The 20,526-nt window shown below is 41.5% G+C and overlaps 2 protein-coding genes and 1 long non-coding RNA gene across 6 annotated transcripts; 2 read left to right on the top strand and 1 right to left on the bottom strand.

Annotated features, from left to right (window-relative positions):
• The first annotated feature begins 213 nt into the window (after nucleotides 1-213).
• Nucleotides 214-5,655, top strand: LOC107833547 (uncharacterized). Its single transcript, XR_001659309.1, has 2 exons — nucleotides 214-568; nucleotides 5,318-5,655. It is a non-coding gene; the product is annotated as an uncharacterized LOC107833547 (long non-coding RNA).
• Nucleotides 2,811-6,970, bottom strand: cyb5a (cytochrome b5 type A (microsomal)). Its single transcript, XM_007576326.2, has 5 exons — nucleotides 6,658-6,970; nucleotides 4,386-4,514; nucleotides 4,238-4,267; nucleotides 4,062-4,096; nucleotides 2,811-3,980 (listed from the first exon to the last, which is right to left on the bottom strand). Exons 1-5 carry the CDS (start codon nucleotides 6,793-6,795, stop codon nucleotides 3,896-3,898), a joined length of 417 nt encoding a protein of 138 aa, XP_007576388.1. The 5' UTR covers nucleotides 6,796-6,970; the 3' UTR covers nucleotides 2,811-3,895.
• Nucleotides 6,971-8,341: 1,371 nt separating this feature from the next.
• On the top strand, nucleotides 8,342-20,271 carry cunh18orf63 (chromosome unknown C18orf63 homolog). Of its 4 annotated transcripts, XM_016663146.1 has the most exons (13): nucleotides 8,343-9,616; nucleotides 9,716-9,794; nucleotides 11,149-11,205; nucleotides 11,347-11,458; nucleotides 12,362-12,403; nucleotides 12,482-12,558; nucleotides 12,630-12,742; nucleotides 14,584-14,680; nucleotides 14,774-14,856; nucleotides 15,020-15,206; nucleotides 18,475-19,263; nucleotides 19,363-19,446; nucleotides 19,998-20,271. In XM_016663146.1, exons 1-13 carry the CDS (start codon nucleotides 9,486-9,488, stop codon nucleotides 20,118-20,120), a joined length of 1,974 nt encoding a protein of 657 aa, XP_016518632.1. In that variant the 5' UTR covers nucleotides 8,343-9,485; the 3' UTR covers nucleotides 20,121-20,271. The 4 variants fall into 4 exon arrangements, with proteins under 4 accessions (XP_016518630.1, XP_016518629.1, XP_016518631.1 ...); XM_016663144.1 differs by having other exon boundaries at nucleotides 8,342-9,616; nucleotides 12,362-12,558; XM_016663143.1 differs by having other exon boundaries at nucleotides 8,342-9,231; nucleotides 9,482-9,616; nucleotides 12,362-12,558; nucleotides 19,363-20,088.
• The last annotated feature ends 255 nt before the right edge of the window (nucleotides 20,272-20,526 follow it).

The following is a 20,526-nucleotide window of genomic DNA, read 5'->3' as shown; positions in this document are numbered from 1 at the left end:
ACCTAACCCTAACCACATAACCCTAACCAAAACTCAATTCATTCCTTAGTCCTAAATCTGACCCCTGACCCAAAAACAGGGTTTCCCCTCGTGGGGACCAGGCTCCGGTCCCCACGAGGAGCGATTGGTCCCCACAACGTAGCATATGTCAGGAAAATCGTCCCCACAAGGTATTACAAACAAACACACACACACACACACACACACACACACACACACACACACACACACACACACACACACCTCAACCTTCACCTGTTTGCGTGCTGCTCAGAGGAGGATTTAAAGGGATTTTATGAGACAAACTCAAAGATTATTAATATTATATCTGAAAAGTGTGGCGTGCCTCTGTGTTCTGCCATCTGAGCTAAGGCTCTCTGCAGCTCCTCCAGAGTTTCCACTGGCTGAATAACTTTCATATATAATCAATAATTTCTCTGCTTTCAGGTGGTTTGGTCTCCAACATGCGGTCCGAGGGCCATTTATGGCCTCCAGAAGGATTTACTGGGTCACAATCAGGAACGGTCCGACTGTCCAGAACCGGCAGCAGAACCAGAACCAGAACCAGGTCAGTGTCAGTAAACTATAAACACCTGACAGAGTCAAAACAAGATATAAAAAAATTACAATTAAATATTTTTCTCATTTTAACTTTTGTGAAAAATTTATTTATGTTCTGCCACAAATAAATAGTTTGAAGTTTGATCTGAACTTTGAGGTTCTTAGTAATAGTAATAATGATGAATTATTATTGCATAACAATTTTTATTATTTTTATTATCAGTAGTTGTTGTATTATAAAGTCAGGGATTATTGTTATAACATTATTATATAATGCTATTATTATTATTATTATAGAATTATAAAGTTTACTTCTTGTAAACGCATCTTGAATAAATGAATAATAAACGTATTAAATGTAATATTGTTGAATAATCAGCCAATCATCGCAGCAGAAGGTCAAACGTCACTGTTTTCTTCTGTTACATAACGCGCCGCAGGTGCGTCAATCAGCGCGCAGTCAACAGACACATGACGTCACCACCGCCGACAGGGTGACGTCATGTTCACGTTCAGCTGTGATTTTCTTTAAAGGAAAGAAACACAAAACAAAATGAAACGTTTTATTGGTTTTTGTGTTTCATTATCAGGTTGTGAAATGTTTCCTCCTCTCTTTTGTTCCGCCCAGAAATCTGAATAAAAGTCAATAAAAACATTTTTGTTTAATTTCTGACTGGAAGCAGCAGGTCAGAGGTCAGAGTTAGGTAACAGCAGGTTAACACTCTGTCAACACTGAGAGGAAAACAAACTGCAGCCAGAATGAAGCTGAAAACTTCTGAACAATATGAAACTTTCCTGTTCAGGGAGGAAAAGTTTCATATTTAAAAAACAGTTTTCAGTTTGTTGATTTATTACTGAGCTCTGATCAGTTATTCACGTTCAATAAAAACAGAAAATAAAACTCTCAAACATATTTTACTTAATTTATAAAAGAAAGATTTTAAAAAGGTGTGAAACTAATCATTTATTACAGTAACATAAAAACAAAAGAGATTAACATTTAAAAATCAACCTTTATTTGTAATAAATATCTTGATTTATTATTTTTCTAAAATTTTTCAATATGTTTTCCAGTGATATTTCTGACCTTCCTCATCATCATCGTCACTGACTTTACAGTCTCAGGTTCTGGTTCCGCTTCCGGTTCCGGTTGGTTCTGACTGTAAATGTGAAAATCTTTTTACTTTCTGAATAACAACCAGCTTCCTGGACGATGTTTCCTTTTCTTTTCGATTTTGAAGAGTTTCTAACTGGACTCCTGTGTCACATCGTATTTATTCCCCCGGGGGACCGGAAGTGGAGGATTACCTGTAATTCTGAGCCGGAACTCCCTGCGTGGATTTACTGATTACAACTTTCAACCACCAGGTGGCAGCATTTATTTATTTTTATTTTGAAAAAAATTGCTCAGCAATTATTTTTAAAAATAATTTTAAACATTGAATTGACATTTATTTCATTTTTCTGTTCAAATAATAAACTAAAATCAGCTCGGTGCTATTGAAATAATTTAAATAATCAGATTTGCATAAAGAGGAATTATTTCACATTCCAAAATAAACTCCCACAGGTTCCTGATTCTTCAGGGATTTATTTCCTGAGCCTCATTTTTTTTTTAAACTTTTGCTGTTTGAATTAAATTTTCTGAATGTTTCTGCTTCTAGATTAAGATGAACCTCAGACTGGGTCAGTTAAGAACAATTTCTGCTCAGCCAATTTTTATTTTATCTTGAAAATCCCGTTAAAAGATTAAATGTCCACCTGAACTTCCAGCCACATTACCTTTAATTATACTCAGTTGAGGCCACAGAAAGCCTTCAGAGGACCGTAAGAAGGCTCCCGGACCTCCATTTGAACCCCCATGTTCACAGCTTTTTTCATCAACAGTCGTCCACCTGAAACCAGGATCAAAATCCCAGTTTGTTACTGGTTTTAATGTAATAATAAAATACATCAGCTTTGTTTCTTTGGTCTTCTTTCTGAAATCTTCCCAGCAACAGACCACCGACCTCCAGCTGATTGGTTGATATTTAAGTTCTGGGTTTAATTTTTCAGTTCGGATCTAAACTAAATAAAATCATCAGATTATTCCTGTTACACTGACCGTCCACAGGGTGGCGCTGCAGAGCCGCATCCATCTGATGTCTCCATAACCAGCCATCCCAGAATAACCTGGAGTAAACCGGACCTCTGACCCAGAACAGAGCTGATAGTTTATCAGTACATTTCAGAATAAAAGCCCACAGCAGCAGCGTCTCAATCACTTTATTACATTAGGAAGCAGCTGCACTCATACAGCATCACTGGGTTCTGGTTCCAGTTCTGACAGAACCTGGACACGTCTCATCAGATCCGGACCGACCGAAGGTTCTGGAAAACAGCTCAGTCTGAAGGGCTCCACCTGCTGGACGGAGGAGCGATTCTCAGGTTTTAAACACAAATTTAAACTTTTTTTTATTCTTTTTCCATAAAAATAAAGTCAGAATTTCATCAAGTTCAGTTTAAGAGTTTTATTAGTGCAGAACGAGTCGGGAAGCCGGTTCTGGAGAGAAACACCGCGGGTCGGGTTTCACCCCTTCAGACTGAGGTCACCAGAACCCAACTGGACCCAAATGGACCCAACCGGAACCAAATGGATCCAAATGGAACTCAACTGGATCCAACCGGAACCAAATGGATCCAACTGGATCCAACTGGAACTCAACTGGATCCAACCGGAACCAAATGGAACTCAACTGGATCCAACTGGAACCAAATGGAACTCAACTGGATCCAACTGGAACCAAATGGATCCAACTGGATCTAAATGGATCCAACTGGAACCAAATGGAACTCAACTGGATCCAACTGGAACCAAATGGATCCAACTGGATCTAAATGGACCCAACCGGAACCAAATAGAACTCAACTGGAACCAACTGGAACCAAGTGGATCCAAATGGAACCCACCTAGAGTCAAGCTGTAACCAGATTGGACTGAGTGGACCCAACATTAGCTGCTGACCGACAGGAACTCGCTCAATTCAGTTATGAAGATATAAAAACAACAAATTATACATCCAGTGCAAGATCATGAGGTTCTGCTGAACATCTGGATTGGAATGCCCGGCATTAAGGACTTCATTGGGACAGTCATGTGATTGGCTGGTTAAATTCTGGTTAATTCAGAGTTGCCATGGAGACGCAGCATGGAGCCGTGGATCCTAGATCAGACTGAGGGAATGTGATGATGTTGGTCCACAGCAGCCAGTCGTCCGCTCTAGAACCGCCGCTCTACGCTGGCAGGAGCCACGGCACCGAGCGCCGCGGACGATGACATCACAGCGCTCAGATGTCACTCACTGTCGGCGGTGTAGATACGATACATCAGAGTCACGATGCCGGCTGCCAGACTGGGGATGATCAGGTTGGACCACCAGCTGCAAGAGAGCAGCAGGAGTTACTAAACCACCGAGACGGAGACCGACTTTGGCCCTGGAGGCCCCTGGTGCGGAGTTTACCTGGCCTCCTCCTTCGCCGTGGTAACCAGCGTTTCCTGTCCAACACAAACAAGAGAAGTGATGAGAAGGGTCAGAGTTAAACATCATCATCCTCCTCCTGTCTCTGGGGTTTACTGCTCCTCATCCAACCACTGTGGCCTACATTTCCCATGATGCCCCTGGCTCTGCTGACTCACCACAGGCTTGGCGATCTTGTGCCGGTCGTCCTGCAGACGGACAGACAGACAGTTAGTGAGAGGGTGGAGGTGTCATGGTGGACAGTGAGGTTAGCGTCTTGGTGTCGTGTCATGGCGTGTGTCGCCATGGCGACGTCCCCAGACTGACCGGGTGCAGCTCTCCGATCACCATGCTGGCGGCCATCTCTCTGGCGTCGGTGGAATGGCCGACGTCCTCGAAGCTCTCCGTGGCGTTGCCCCCCGCCTGCTCCCTCAGAACCTCCTCGCCTCCGGGATGCTGCGGACACGGACCACACCGTCACGACCGGAACCAGAACCGGACCGCTCTGGTCGTCATGGAAACCCCTGATCAACTGTTCTACAAACTTCCTGGAGAACGTCTGTGACTTTCAGCTCAGTTTCAGTTAATTAGAATCATCATTTATAACATTTTATAAATGACAGTTTTAGAGATTTTTCACCAGTTCGACCCGATATCATGATGAGGAGTGAATTAATGAGGCAGATTTTATGAAACCTGCTCATCATGAAATCTGCCTCATTGTGTCTTTATTAAGAATTTTAATTCCATTTTTTCATTTTTTTATCCTAATAAAAAAATTTTACAGCGTAAAATATTCTGTTCACCAGTAAAGTTTAAAGTAATTAAGTTCTTACAATTGTATCATTATTTTGTACTTTATTAGATGGAGCTCTTCACATGTCTAATATTGCCCAAATATTCAGAATGTAACAAATATGTTAAAGTTGAAAACATGATCAAATAGTTTCAGAAAACCAAATATTGGAGGTTTGATATCTTTATCAGTTTCTATCAGTCTAAACGTTTTGCACCAAAATCTCCAAGTTTAAAATATTTTTCTCCCAAATTAATAAATAATATTTTAAATTTTCTCCTTTATCAGCACAACAATAAAACATTTAATGAAAAAAACAATCTGATGTTTTTCCTCAAACTGTTTCTGTGTTTAGATCAGGATGATGGACAGAAGATTCTGCTGGTTCTGGTTCAGGTTCTGGTTCTCCTGTGTGTATTCTGCTGACTCAGCGTTTCCCTCTTATCTCTCGTCCCTGATCCAGTCTGCCGGATCGCCCTGCCAATGATTTACAGCCTGCAGCAGAGACAACGAACCGGGCCTCATCAGAACCGTGTCCCAGGGAGCCCGGACCGAGCCTCCTGATTGGCTGGCCGGCGCTGACGCTCACCTGGAGGACACGCCCATCGCCTCACCTCTGTGCAGCCTGTCCTCTGACAGACAGCAGGACAAAAGTGCAACCGGGCCGGTTCTGTGTGAAAGTTCCTCCAGGAGCAAATATCAACTCATAAATGACCTCCGACCTGATAGTCGGTTACCATGGAGACCACGGAGACATCACTGGACAGCAGAAGAAGAGCTGCTGAACCTCCGGTTGGTTCTGTTGACCTGAACAATTAGCTTCATGCTAAATAAACCTGCAATCCTATTGGCTGACGGGACCAACAGCTGGTTACCATGGAGACGACTGCAGTAAGGGAAATGTTCTTATTTTAAGTTTATTCAGGAGTTGTTTTTGACCCTTCTGATTTTAATGATCAATCCTCTGATTGGAGGTTTGAGTCGATCTAAAAACTATTTCATAATAAAATAATGAAGCAAGCGTCCTAACCAAAGTAAAGTTGTGTTTCTACATTCAGACGTGGAAGAAGTCAATCAGATTCTGACATCTGCTGGACCGAGTCGGTCCGCCGACACCGTTACCTTTCACTGTTCATGTACTTCCTGTCAGGCACAGGAAGTACTTCATTTAAAAAAGGTTAACTTTATATTTATTTGTAAATGAATTTTTAGGTAGTTAAATTCAAGTGAATTTTGTTAAAATTTAATAACAGAACATTTGTTATTTTTAAGAGTTAAACTTTGTTTCTCCGATATGATTGGTTAGTTTACAGGTGAAAAAATGAGATTAAATTAAAAACACGAAAAAAGGAAACATGATAAACAGAATAAAGAAAAATATTTGAAATAATGAATTTATAACAGGAAAGAGTTGCAGAAGTTTTAACAATCTACCTTTTTTAATAGTCTTCACCTCTTAGTTAATAGTCTTCATCATGTCTGATAGAAATGTGCTGCTTACGAGTATTTTTTCTCTAATTATAGAAAACAATAAAAATGTGATAACCAAAATCAGTGATTTAATATAAAAGTTGCTCAGATTCATTAAGTTACATTAAATTCTAGAGTAGTTAATAATTGGTGGTGAAAGGGGGCCCGGGGCCCCAGATCCAGAATCTCTGGCTACGGCCCTGGCCGGCTCTCAGATTTAATCAGATTTAATCCAGATAAAATCTAATGTGAAGCAGCAAACCGCGGAAAAGCTCCGGCTGGTGATCGGAACCGGACCGCGGTTCTGGACACCGGAAGCAGAACTTTTCTCACCTCGTCCAGGAACTTGGTGACATCGTAGACCTTGTTGTGGATGATGATCCAGGTGGACTTGAAGGAGTTCTGCTCCTCGATCTCTGACAGCCTGAAGTACTTCACTCCTTCGGGGCTTTTCTCCTGCTTCTCACCCATCTCTGCCGCACCTTGGTCCGTCGGTTCGGAGGCGAAGTGGCGGCAGAACCGGGCGGAGCTACTCGGCCGCACTGAGGTTATGTAATACCGGGGAGAGTCCGACCGTGACTCCGCACGAACACTCCGACATTTACCCCAGAGACACTCCACTCCAACTTCCAGCGCTCACTACTTATCAATGATCAAGGTGAGCTCGCGCTAACACCACTTCCGGTTGGAGTTTTCAAAATAAAGCTGGATGACAAGTCAGTGTAGGCATTAGAACATATATAAAAGTAAAAAAGAAAACTAAAACTAAAATACTTATAGAAAATTGCTGCAATTGTGAAAAGAAAAAAAAAGACATTTGGATTACACAAATAAGTAAATATATAGTTACATTAAGTTAAAAAAATAACATTGTACAGGCAATAACACTAACAAAAATAACATGTAACTGAACTTATAAACTTAAATTAGTGTTTTAAGCAAACAGCTAAATACATTTCAATCTGGAAAGACTCAGACGGAGAAAAAGGAACAATTAAAAGATTTAATGACAGCAATGAGTAACAGTTCTTTGGCGCTCGGGCCCCAGCAGCTGATCTGAGCTGAGATTTGATGTGAACTCGATGAACATCCCGATAACCGATTAGGGATGCTCTCCCCCAGGGCCCGACACTGGTGGTGGTGGTCAGGAAAGGATGCCATCCTGGAGAGCCGAAGGATGTGGGTGGAGAAGGGGAGGTGGTGGGTTGAACGCAGCTGGGAAGCGGCTGACCGGTTGGGTGTGGATCCTTTATGCAGAGCCTGATTGATGATTGGACGCGCCAGGTGAGGTCCAGGGCTGAGGTCGGAGATGAGCATGACGCCGATGGGCGAACGGAGGGGGCGGAGTCTCCCAGCTTGAACTTTCGCTATCAGCTCCATATTAAAAGAACAATTTTATGAAAGTATTTAAATTAATTAATCAGCTCAAAATTAAAAAGTTCTTAAACAGGAAACGAATACACAAAAAGATAAACAAATAGATTAAGATAAAATACAATGAAAACATTTGTTGGTTTTACTGTAAAGCATTACTGAGTGTCCTGAGAAGCCAGAGGCGGTCCTGGCCTGTTTGACGCCCTGGGTGAACTGCCTTGCCCCTCCTCATTAAAGTTGTTGACCAGTGAAAAGCCGTGTAAATCTGAAGTCATTTCACTTTATTCCATGAAAACGTGATTTTAAATTTAAAAAGTGGATTTTAGGTTTGCTTTTAAAATGTTCCCTCTCTTTCCTGCTGGGGCTCTAACCATAATCATCATTCACAAATGAAAGATGATTACTAAGGAATGTTTGGGCTTTTTTTTCTTCCTTTTTTTCATATGTTTATCCATTTTTTCACAGTTGGATATTGATGTAGCCAGAGCTGAGTAAGTATTTTATAATTAAACCAGACAGAAGTATATTTGTCCATTTAGTAAATAATTATATGTGGACTACTGACTCAGTTGTTGGCTATTAACTTAATTTAATTAGATTGATAAACATTGAGATTTTATTTTGAAAAAATACGTCTACTTCCGGTACGATTGTGTTTAAGTAGTACTGCTTCAAGGCACCAAGCAGAACCTTGCACAGTTGGTACCGGCCTCTAAGTTATTCTAGTACTCTCATTGGCTCTCAACTTCCATATCGTTAACAAAGTGAGTCGTTGATTGGTTCTCGCCAGACATCAGTCATCGCCCAGCTGTGGGCGAAGACTGTGGGGCAAAGCAGGCTAAAGTTCACCAAAGTTCAACAGTTTTCAAGGAAATCAGTTCTCACGCAAGGATTGGCTTATCTCACGCACCTCACGTAATGCGTGTTGAGTTACCCGCTGGGTGCTGCCAAAGGGCCTGCTTCAATGTGGATTTCCTCTGGACATTAGCGGCTTCCAAACTGTTAACAGCAGAGCTTCCTGTCCAACTGACCAGCTTTGATTTAACTACTGGAAGTCTCCGGCGGGAAACACGCGCCCAGAAACTCAAAGCTGGTCTATATTACAAAGATTCTCTACATTGTAGCAGAAGAAAAAATATCGACCAGACTTAACTAAAATACTGACAACAGCCACATAGATGTAAGTAAGGTTGTAGAGGAATACAGCATCATATTTTTAGTATATTTGAGCAGATTTATTCAAAATAACCTGAACTAAAAACAAAAAAGTCACAATGAATGAAATAAGGAATGAAGACTCGTCCTTTGTGTTGCCCAGCTTTGTTTCGAGCAAAGGTTTTTGAGATTTTTAAGCAAATTGGAATGATTTTTCATATCTTCTGAACTACTGCTTTGAATTTAACTGGTTTTAAAGAAAACAAATGTGAGAACCTTGAAGAGTAGATGTGATTTTACTATTTTAGCCAGAAAAATCGAGGTTATATTGAACCCAACTGAATTAGCTTGATTTGACCGAGTTCAGGAGTCAACGAGGTGAGGAAGAACTTTTATCCTAATATTACTTTATTAACAGGTGTTTTTGTTGCTGCGTCTTTAGTTATAAATGTGTTGTAATGTTTTATTTTTATCATAGCCCCCCGCGACTAAAGAATTTTAATTTTGACACAAACTTTCGGATTTACAATATAATTGTAATTAATCTATTGAAGAAGTTATGGGTTTGATTTAAAAGGAGAGTTTATGTAATAGAAAAAGTAAATATAAAGTAAAGTTGTGGCTTCAGCAGGATGAGCGGCGTCGGGCCCAAGTCGTTGTTCTTCTTCGGACTTCCGGATCTGACCCAGTTGGTCTGCGTCACGCTGAGTCCGCTGGAGGAAGAGCAGCAGGAGCCCAGGACCAATCAGATCAAGACCTGCAGGTAAACACCTGAACCATCACCTGCTTACAGCAGAGACACGTGAAGCTGAGGATTCGCTCTGACATGTCCGCCATGTTGTCCGCCATGTTGTCTCCACAGACAGCTGGTGCTGCTGTACTCGGACATCCTGGCCTGTCCTGCTCTGGACTCCATCACTGACGTCACCGCGGTCATGTCTGTAAGACTCACTGCAACGTTTATTGGCATTAATGAGCAGCATTATAGTGCGAAACGTTATGGCAGAAAATGGATGGAAGTTTGGTAACTTCCTCATTCAGATCGGACATAATTTGGTCTAAATATAAATATAAATCATTTGAGCTGAATATTGAGGCTGAATAGCATAAAAAATGTACAAAGAAAATAATGATATAGTAAAAAATATGATTATACCTAAATAACTTCCATAATAAAACTACAACTAATAAAAAAAATTAAAAATCGAATAAAGGCAAGGCAAGTTTATTTATATAGCACTTTAAAACAGTACCACTGACCAAAGTGCTGTACAATCACAAGATTAAACAAATAAAAATCAAAATTAAAACACATCAAAACCAACAATGCAGTGACGTAAAACACTCTATATAATACATAAACATACCCAGATTAATACAGAAAAGCAGCATCTCAAACTGAATCAAAGGCCAACCGAAAAAGGTAAGTCTTAAGAGCAGATTTAAAAATTGCTAAAGAGGGGGAATAAAAATAAAGATTTAATAAATTTAAAAGATTTTATAATACTAGTAAATAATGATAATAAATATATGTATATCATAGATAATGTGTAGGTAATAGACTAAGGATAATTATTATGTAAAAAAGCTAAAATAAATCAGATGAATAAAGATGTAAACTTTAGGCCGTGTTCTGCTCTGAGCTGCAGCAGGAAGCTTCCTGTTCCACAGATCTGGAGACTGAGACATTGTGAGGCTGACAGGAACATGAATGATTGCCGTGGAAACGTTGCACGCCACCCCGTCTGCTCACACGCTACCTGCATGCACCGCTGCAGCAGCTGCAGCTCGTCCCTCTGTGACTGAAAACAGACAACGATTCTAGAAATCATGTGACTGAACTGATTCAAAATGATTAGGGAAAGCTCACATTTTAAAGCCTTAGTTTCTCCTTTTTAACTTTGTAAAAAGTTAAACCAGCTGCTGATGAAGGGAAACCCAAACTAACTGAACAAACTGCCTGCAGCAGAGAGCAGCAGCCTGACCCGTTCAGTCCGGTTGGTTCTGTTCTTATCAGAGGCAGTCAGTGAAAGTTCTGCAGGAAACCGGGATGGAGTGAAGAGGAGCGACCTTCAGAGTGACCCTGCTGAAGGTCACTGCTGGACATGTTGGCTCAGTGTGAAGCTTTTTGTCCTCCCTGTGTTCACCTTCTGATGCAGGGAGGACATGTTTGGGACGCTTCAGACCTGCATGTTGCCGCTCCATGTTGCCGCTGCATGTTGCCGCTCCATGTTGCCGCTCCATGTTGCCGCTGCATGTTGCCGTGTTGCTTGTTGACCTGTGTCTCCCTGTCAGGTCCACTTCCTGCAGCGCGGCGTCCTTCAGGCCTTTGCGATCAGAAACCGTCTTCAGGTGAGACCAGGCTGCTGTAGTTACCGTCTGCAGCCAGCAGGGGTCAGCTGACTGTATGTTTATCTGTGTGTTTATCTGGGTATGTGTGTGTGTGTGTGTGTGTGTGTGTGTGTGTGTGGGTGTGTGTGTGTGTGTGTGCAGCTGGGCGGTCTTCACACGCCGTTTCCAGGCGACCTGCAGTGCTGCCTCTCTTACTCTCTGATCAGCCGTTTGGCTCCCAGCTGGAACAAAGCAGGACTTTACCTGATCTCAGGTAGGCAGAGCAAGCCACGCCCCCTCAGGGTTCAACCAACCAGCTTCAGCTCTGAAGCCTGGAGGATGAAGCCAAATGTCATGACTTCATGGTTCATATCCATATGAATCAGTTTACTGCCAGAGGAGCAGAGCCCAGAGAAGATTTACTGGCTTAGAAAATTTATTTTGGTAAATATTTATTCATATCAAGTTTATTTCTTGACAAAAATTCATTTATTTAAATAAATAAATAAATAAATATAAATAGATTTATTTCTTAAAAAAATAAATATATCTATTTAAATGACACATTTATTTGTATCAAAATAAATACATAAATAGGTTCATTTTTCTCAATAAAAATAAAATCAGAATCTAAAATATATTAAGTGTATAAATAACTAATTAAACTAATTTGAATTTTATTATAAAATGATGACGATGTCAAAACATTAACAGATTTTTGAAACATTAAATAGATGAATAAACAAACTGCAGATTAATTAGGAAAATATTTGAAACAAATAGAATAAAGTAAATATAATCAATATGGAATAAATTAAAAATAATGTTTAAGAATCTTTAAAAACAACAAATAAATTAATAAAACACTTATTGTCTGTCATGTCCCACAGCATGATTCTGCCCCCTCCATGCTTGTTGCTATAGTTACTTTGTCTAGTTTGTTCAGGTGTCAAAGGTCAGGGTTTGTTAGGCTAAAGCTAAAGCTAGCCATGCTGCTGTTCAAGCGTCTCCATGACAACAAAGGGCATGTCGGGTCATACTGGTTCCAGTATCAGATCCAGACTGGAGGCCATTCAGACAAATGATGGATCAGAAAGTTGATCAATAATCAAAACTATTGAAGTTCAGTTGATTGAGTCTGTGATGAGGAAACGGGTTGACCTGGTCCTGTTTGCAGGGGCAGACTTCCTGACCTGGCGGGGGACGCTCAGCGCCGTCAGTACGTCCTGCTTCCTGTTCCTCTGCAGCATCAGGTTCTGCCGGCCCGCCAAAGCTGACGGTTCTGGTTCTGGTTCAGGTCTGGAGCTGAGCACCAGCGGCGGTCGGCTCTGCCTCAGCATCGAAGCCAGCGCCGTGAGAACGCCACCGCCCACGGTAGGAGGCCCTGAGGGGGGCAGTGGGCCGACCGGAACCAGAACCTGAACCTGTCTGTGTCTCTGTCTCAGCTGGACGACCTCGGGCTGCCGGCGCCGGTCCTCCAGAGGTTCTGCAGCGACCCGGACTTCATCCTGGACCTGTCCTCCACTGGGGGGCCCATTTGGTGCCACGTCCTGCCCAGGTGGGCCGGCGCCGCCTGCTGGACAGTCCTGGAGCTGACGGCGCGTCAGAACCAGGACAAGAACCTAATCGCTTTATTATGAGGATCAATAAGAAACTAATCACTTTATTAATAATAAATCACTTTATTATGAGGATAAAGTCAGAATATAAGAGAAAAAACTCAAAGTTTCAAGGAAAATCCTGATTTAATGAGTAAAACCTGGAACAGTTTCTCCGTCTGGCTTTCTAAGCCAAGTAAACTCAGTCCGGCTGATGCTGGGCGCCTTCATTCTCACTTTATTTAAACATGTTGCCAGGATTAATAATAATAATTTTAAATTTATTTAGACATTTTTGATGTAAAATTGTTTTCTTATGTATTAGAACTTTTTTCTAGTAATGTGAGTTTTGAACTATTATGACTTTATCCTCCATTTAGTTTGACTTTTATCTTGTAATAAGGCCTGTCCCGATAAACGATAAATCAATTAATTGCACGATAAATTAAACCTATCGACCTCATTTTAATTATCCTCTTTATCGTCTCTTCCTCCCTTTTTCTTTGTTGATGACACCGAATGAAAAAGGCTCAGCTCCGGTCTCTCCACTGACCCTCCCTTCCTCATTTCCTTAGTGTAATGTCCAGCGGACACGACACGAGTTGTTGGCCGATTTTCAAAACCTGAGACACATTAGCCGACAGAAATCCTGGGTATAACGGTTCGATTGTGCCGTGTGGTTTCCAGCAACACAGCCATTATTTTGGACTTGTAGCCCAAAATAATGGGTACAAGTCCAGTTAACTAATTTTAAAACCAGGCATTAATCAATGCTTTACTAGAACCTGTGATGCATGTGGCTAGAGTCAGCAAAGTCCTGACTGAATGAAAATCATTATAACCCATTTATGTCACGTTAACGAAGAACAGCTGAAAACTTACCGGGTTTCAACGATCTAAGATTGTTATGAGGGGAAAATATGGGGCAGAACATCGTGAACTATGAACATCAGGTGGTCGGATGTGCCCATTAAATCTAGAGATACTGAAGGGCAGTACAGTATACAGACTTCATAATCTGCACTAGTATTTATTTCCATTTGGTTTTATGTTGTTTAGTTTTTATTCAAGTACGTTTTTTGTTAATGGAGACTGAGAATCCATTTTATTTTTGGTTGTTTTGTTTATTTAGTTTATCAGTTCCAGTGTTTTGTGTTCTTTAGAAAATAAAGTGTATGGCAGGAAATCACTGCATTATTAGTCATTTCCATTAAATCAGAGTCAAAAGGTCTTGAAACAATATTATCGTTTATCACAATAATTTTTTTGACAATTAATCACTCAGCAAAACTTTTTATCATGACAGGCCTACTTGTAATACGACTCTATTCCCCCACGGTGGCCCTAAACTTTATTTTCATAATATTCTGACTTTATGTTCCGTAATTTATGTTTTTTTTCTTAGGCTGACCTGGATACTTTGTTGTATTAAAGTGATATTTTAACATCCATATCCAGATGGATCTAGTCCAGGTTGATCTAATCCAGATGGATCTAATCCAGGTGGATCTAATCCAGGTTGATCTAATCCAGGTGGATCTATTCCAGGTTGATCTAATCCCGGTTGATCTAATCCAGGTTGATCTAATCCCGGTTGATCTAATCCCGGTTGATCTAATCCCGGTTGATCTATTCCAGGTTGATCTAGTCCAGGTTGATCTAATCCCGGTTGATCTATTCCAGGTTGATCTAGTCCAGATGGATCTAGTCCAGCCCTTCTCTCTGGTTCTGATTTATCGGGTTGGTGTAATCTTGCCTCTGGCCACCAGGTGGAGCCACTGCTCTGTGTTTTTCTGTGCAGCATGAAGAAGGGTCAGATCATCAGCATCAGCCGCCAGCTGCCCAGAGACGGACCCTTCAGGACCTACGGGGACCTTCAGAGCCACTGGAACCGCCTGGTACCGCCCGACCCGGCCCGCACTGTCAGAACCTCGCTCTGCTTTTCTGTGGAAGCCAGACTGGTCTGAAGTAGTTGTTGGTTTGATTCCCAGTACGGCTACCGGCTGCCGGACCTGCAGGGGGGCGAAGTCTACTGCAGCGTCTACTTCAGACCGGTGGGAGAGAAACTCTTCACGTATCCAAACTTCACTGCATAGAAGCTGCACAGAGCCGCGGCGCGTAGAAACTGTGAACTAGATGTCACTGGTTAAACCATTTATTACTATTATTACTGTCATTATTCTTGTTATTTTTTCTGTCATGGTACCAAACGTCGTCCCTTCACTCCCGCCGGTCAGTTACCCTCTCAGCTGCATCCGCCTGCAGCCTGTGCAGCGCTGCCCCCGGGGCGACCTGCAGGGGGCGCTGGCCCGCTTCCTGGCCGACAGCAGAGAGCGGCTGCAGAGTGTGTGCGGCTTCCCGACCCGTCTGACCAGTAAACCCAGTTACCCCATGGCCGGCCTGACCACCGCCGCCTCCATGCAGGTAGGAGCTGCAGCTCTGCACGACTGAGTTACAGATGAAGTTATTTTCCCCCAGTAAACATTAAAAAATAAAAGTTTTAGAAAGAAAGTTTCAATTTAAAAGCTGATTTTTAAATTCTTAGATAAATTCTTGTCTCTTTCTTCATGTTTCTGTTTTGCTCTGACTGTTCAGAAATCTGAGAAACATAAAACTAAATAAAATGTTCTTTTTATTTGTTTGTTTTACCAGGAAGTTTAAAAATAATTATAATTAATTGGCAGGTACATCGATCAAATAAAACATGGAGGAAGATACAAAAAAATCTCCAATTATCTTTAAGTTGTTTTATGTATTTGTTTATTTATTTATCTTTAATTCATTATTTAATTTAAAATTGTTTAAGTATTAAATTTAAATTAATTGTTTTAATTTAATCATTTATTCATTAAATATTTTCACGACGGTTGTCAACTAAAATATTTAATAGTTATTAATCACATGAGTGTCCATAGTGAAGTTAATTAAATTTAATCTCAGGTTTTTTCAACCATTCTTGATTCACCTTCACAGAATATGTTTATCTTTAGAATATTCTTATTTCCTTCAGTGGGAAAATATACTTTATGTAATAAATATATGTTTATTATAATTACAACAATACCAAACATGTAGAATATTATCAAGACTATTATAAAAAAGAATGATAAAAGTTTTACATTTTCTAAAATAATTAGCCAGAAGTGATTTATACACAAGATCACTGAGGTTTTCCATCAAGGAGGAAAATGAACAAAGACAACAGAAACGTCTCATTTATTTTATTAAAACCAGAAAATCTGCAAAACTTTTTCACATCAACTTCCAAATTATTTTAGATAAACTTTAAATCTGGAAGTAAATCATTTCTGAACATGAGATTATTTCTCTTGTCTTTGTTTCTTTTGTTTTTTGTTGCTTCAGTTTTGAACAACTGCAGTGAAAATGATGCTTTGTTACATTTTTTTGTCAACAACAGTAAACTAATTCAGGAGGTTCTTCCTGTCTGAGCCTACTGAGCGCGCTCACAGCTGCTCAAGCAGCAGCCAATAGGAGGAGAGGAAGGAGACAATGTTCTGAGAAAACCAGACAAACCCAAAATAAATAACTTTCAACCGCAGATTTATGCTGCAAAAACAGCAACAGCTGACAGTTTATCCTAAAATAAACAATTATCAATGATGATTAACAACAAAATTCTGTCTAAGCAAAACAGAAATAATAATCCTATGAAAATGACATAAAAATAAGAAAGATAAACGATGCAGCCTGTTTACTGCATCCTTTAATTGTTCTGGTGAAAATGAGTCGCAGAGTGAAATTGGAGCAGCTGTTGCTTTACTGCCCCCTTGTGGAAGAACCAGCATGTTGAAACAAAAAAGTATAAATCATTTACCTGTTTCAGTCATTTATTAATCTGAATGTTTATGATGTAAACACATAGAGGTAGTTTCTCCTAACCGTGAGAATAGAAGTGGTTTTATTTCCCAGCCGTTCCCGTAGCTTCCTGAATCCTCTCTGCTGAGCGTGAAGCTGCAGGAAACACGATTTTTCACGCGTTTCCAGCCAATAAAACCTTCAGACAGTTTAACAGCCTCAGAGCTGCGGCGCTGCAGAGCAGCGAAGCTTCTTCCTCTGCATCTCATCAATTAATGTTCCTGACGTCAGTGGAGTGAAAGGAGCTTCTCCTCGTGAGGTTTGGTGAAGAACTGACTCAGTCCTCATGTTGATGCAGAATATTCTTCTTCATGGCTGTAATAAAAGCATTTCTCAGCAGCCGTAAAGCAGCTGCAGATCTTCCTGCAGGTTGAGCATCAAAGCTGCTGAAATTAAAGCCATTCTTCATCCAGACTGTTAGAGGAGGGAAAGGCCGTCAGAAACTCTGCAGAGACGAGTTCAGCTCCCACAGAGTCGGGCTAAAATATTCATGGCGTTCAGCCCAGCTCCGTCTGAGCTCAGACGTTTATTCTCACTTCAAAGGTGGAAATTTCTGCTGGTTTTCAGCCTGGAAGGTGAAGCTGAACGGAAGAAATGATTTCACTTTTCCTTTTGTCCTCATTAACAGAAAGTTGTTAAAAATCAACTTCTGTTTTTTATCAGATTGTTATCTTTCTCTTCCCATTTCTCTGTTAAATTACTCTGAGTCTCTGTCAGCTGCAGTCACATTTAAACGACCCGGTACCGTCCAGAATCGCCTCCACAGGCCTGCAGACGTTTCAGTTTAACCTCAGCTCTGATGTTTATAGCATGAAAAAACAGCAACATTTAGGAAATATTTACCCTATCTAGAACAAGGTCAAAGGTCACAACATTCTGACCTCTGACCTTCATTAAAACATCTAAAAGCCTCAGAATAAATTCATAATTGGAAACATTAGATCTAATGACTGAATTTACATCCAGCTCTATAGCAGAAGTTGGTTTTGTTGTCAATAAAATGTTAAGTTAATAGAGATTATAAATTTAAACATTGCAGTAGTGTAAATTTAGCTGTGATGCTAATCAGATACACCAGGCACTTAAGGAATGAAACAGACTTTTCAGGGTTGGTATGTTGATTATTTTGTTGATGCTTCTATTGTCCAGACAAGACTGTAATTGAATCAGAACGTTATCGAACAGCCATTGCATTTTCATCATTATAGTTTTTAAAATACAGGTTAGTGCCACAACAGTGACGGTATATGTGGCATATTGTAAAGCTCTTTATTTAGTTATCATTAGTTATTATTAGTTATTATTTTAGTAATCTGAAGTAATCCTTTGATTCAGAGTTCCATAATCAAAATACATGGAAAGAAATTACTTTTTCTAAAATTATAACTAAATTTTACATATTTCTTCTTATTACTAGTTTTAGTAATTTCCATTCCTAACTTGCTCAGTGTCGCTGGAAACTTTCAAACTCAAAGTCAGAAGCAACTTTTTGGATTTTGGTCCCATGTTCTCTATTATAATATATCATCATATGCAGAAAATATTAACAATCTGGTTAAGATTATTGACAGAGTTTATCAGCATAATCCAGGCAGTTCAACCAGGTGTAGTTCACACTCCGACCACCAGGTGGCACCAAAGCCCTTCTAATAGTTAACTCAGTAAGAGAAGAACATTAATCAACCAAGCTTTGTAGACCCTGTTGGCTGTTTTCAAACTGAATCAGGTATGATGCTGATTCGCATCACTCGTCCATAAAGGTCTGATATCAGATCTGAACTTCCAGATGATGAAGGTGAATCGTTTCCTTCCTCAGGTTCTGAGTTCGGACCAGATCAACCTGACCACCAGGCCGGTTCTGTCTCAGCCTGCGCCCTCCTCCCGGCCGGACCCGCCCGCCTGGGTCCCCCTCTCCCAGCAGGGTGGCGCTCTTCCAGGAAGCAGATCTGGGAACTCGCTGTGGCACCGTCCAGAGGACCGGTCCCCGTCGGCCCGCCCGTCCTCCAGTCAGAACCAGCAGCAGTCAGATCACTCCCTATTCATTTCCTCTTTCTTCCAACACTTCCAGCCGGCTTCATCCCTCCCTCCTCTTCCTCAGCCCAGTCCGTTCCCAGTGAACCCGCCTCCTAAACTGGTTCCCATCTTCAGGAATAACGACCCGACCCACCGGCTCAGTGTGGCTCTGCTGCGAGTCCAGAAGCAGCAGAGCGGAGGGATGGAGGACAAGCGCAGACTCACCCTGCCGCTTCCTGTTGGGTCACAAACCACCCCTTCCTCTTCCTCTTCCTCTGTTCCTCCTCCTCCTCTCATCGTCCCTCGCTTCGCCCGCCGCCCTAAAAGCCGGAGCGCCGCCGTTCCCCAGCCGTCGGGTCAGTCCAGGGTCACCCGGATCTCCAGCCTCAGCCCGGTGTTCAAGGCGAGAGCAGCCATCATCATCCCACCCAGTAGAACCTCTGGGACGGTCCGACCCGAACGAGCCGCCGACTGCTTGAAGGCAGCACGACCCAAAAGCATCATGAAAACTAGCAGAGAGGCTGGCCCTGAAGGCAGCACAGAACCAGAACCAGCCCCGCCACATACGGAGACCGCCGCCAGCAGCAGGAAGGTTGGTCCACTATGTTTTGGTTCTGGTTCTGGTTCTGGGTGGAATTTAATGGCATCTCGTTGTTAGAACCTTAAGATGATTGTCTGGTTCTCCCTCCAGACGGTCGCCTTCCAGCTGAAAGAGAAACCCAACAAGTCCAGAGTTTCAGTGGAAGACGTGGAGAAAATGGCCAGAAGCCACCAGGTGAGCTGGACCGACCCGGTTCTGGAGACTGACCTGGTTCTGGAGACCGACTCGGTTCTGGAGACCAGCCCGGTTCTGCAGACCGACCTGGTTCTCCAGACCGACCCGGTTCTGCAGGAGAAACTGATTTAAAAACCCAAACTAAAGAGCAGCTAAACCCCAATCGGCTCTTATTTTGGAGTCGGGTTGTGTAAACTGGACCTTAAAGGTTCTGTCCAGGTGTGAACTCTCACCATAACATTCGAGCTAACGTAGCTTAGCGCTTAGCTTTCCTGCTAACTTTGAAAACATTTAGCGCATTTAGCTCCAGTGAACTCTGCATGTTTTAAACATGGGTGGAGTATCGCGGCGTGGTGTAGTGATGAACAGCGACAGGAAGGCCTCTGCTCTGAAGCAGCAGCAGCTACAGAAACACCTTATCAATCCCAAAGTCACATGCAGTGATGGACGACGCGGCGGCGTCTCGCTGAACGTTAATAACGACCTTAGGTTGTATCGTGATGTCAGAGCTGATGTCACCCTGCCTGATGACCTCATCGTCTCCCTCCCAGTGGTCCGTTCTGAGCAGCCGCTCCCTGCTGCTGTGGCTCAGGAACAGAGGAATCCCTGTGAGCTCCAAGCTGAGGAAGGAGGAGCTGATGATGAAGGTGATGAGCTGCCTGGCCGAGGCCTGAGCCGCCTGATTGGACGGCGCCGCACCATGACAGCCAATCACAAAACGGTAAAACGTCCCAGAGAGACGCTGCTGTCTGTTAGAAAGGCCTAGTTGTTGTTTTTATTATTTTAATTTTTTTTCTCTTTCATTTAGTTATTTATTTATTTTAGTTTTATTTTGTTTGCTTTATTTAAAAAGAAAATATTTGTTATCTGTTTTATTTTTAATAAATATCTAGATATTTTTTAGATTATATTTTATTTTATATTTATTGTTTTTTTAATTAAAAGAAATTGAGGTTTGAAATTTTTGTTTAACAGAAGGAGATTTATATGTTCTTCAATTCAAACAAGTTTTTATCATTTTCAGCTCTAATAAAAAAGCTTTTAGTTTTTATAAAATCTGTTTTTAATTTAATTGTTCTG

This window comes from Poecilia formosa, unplaced genomic scaffold (assembly GCF_000485575.1).
Source record: "Poecilia formosa unplaced genomic scaffold, Poecilia_formosa-5.1.2 Scaffold404, whole genome shotgun sequence".
Classification (NCBI taxonomy): domain Eukaryota; kingdom Metazoa; phylum Chordata; class Actinopteri; order Cyprinodontiformes; family Poeciliidae; genus Poecilia; species Poecilia formosa.
Note: the sequence above shows the minus strand (reverse complement) of the source record. Positions and strands in the feature narration are given on the sequence as shown.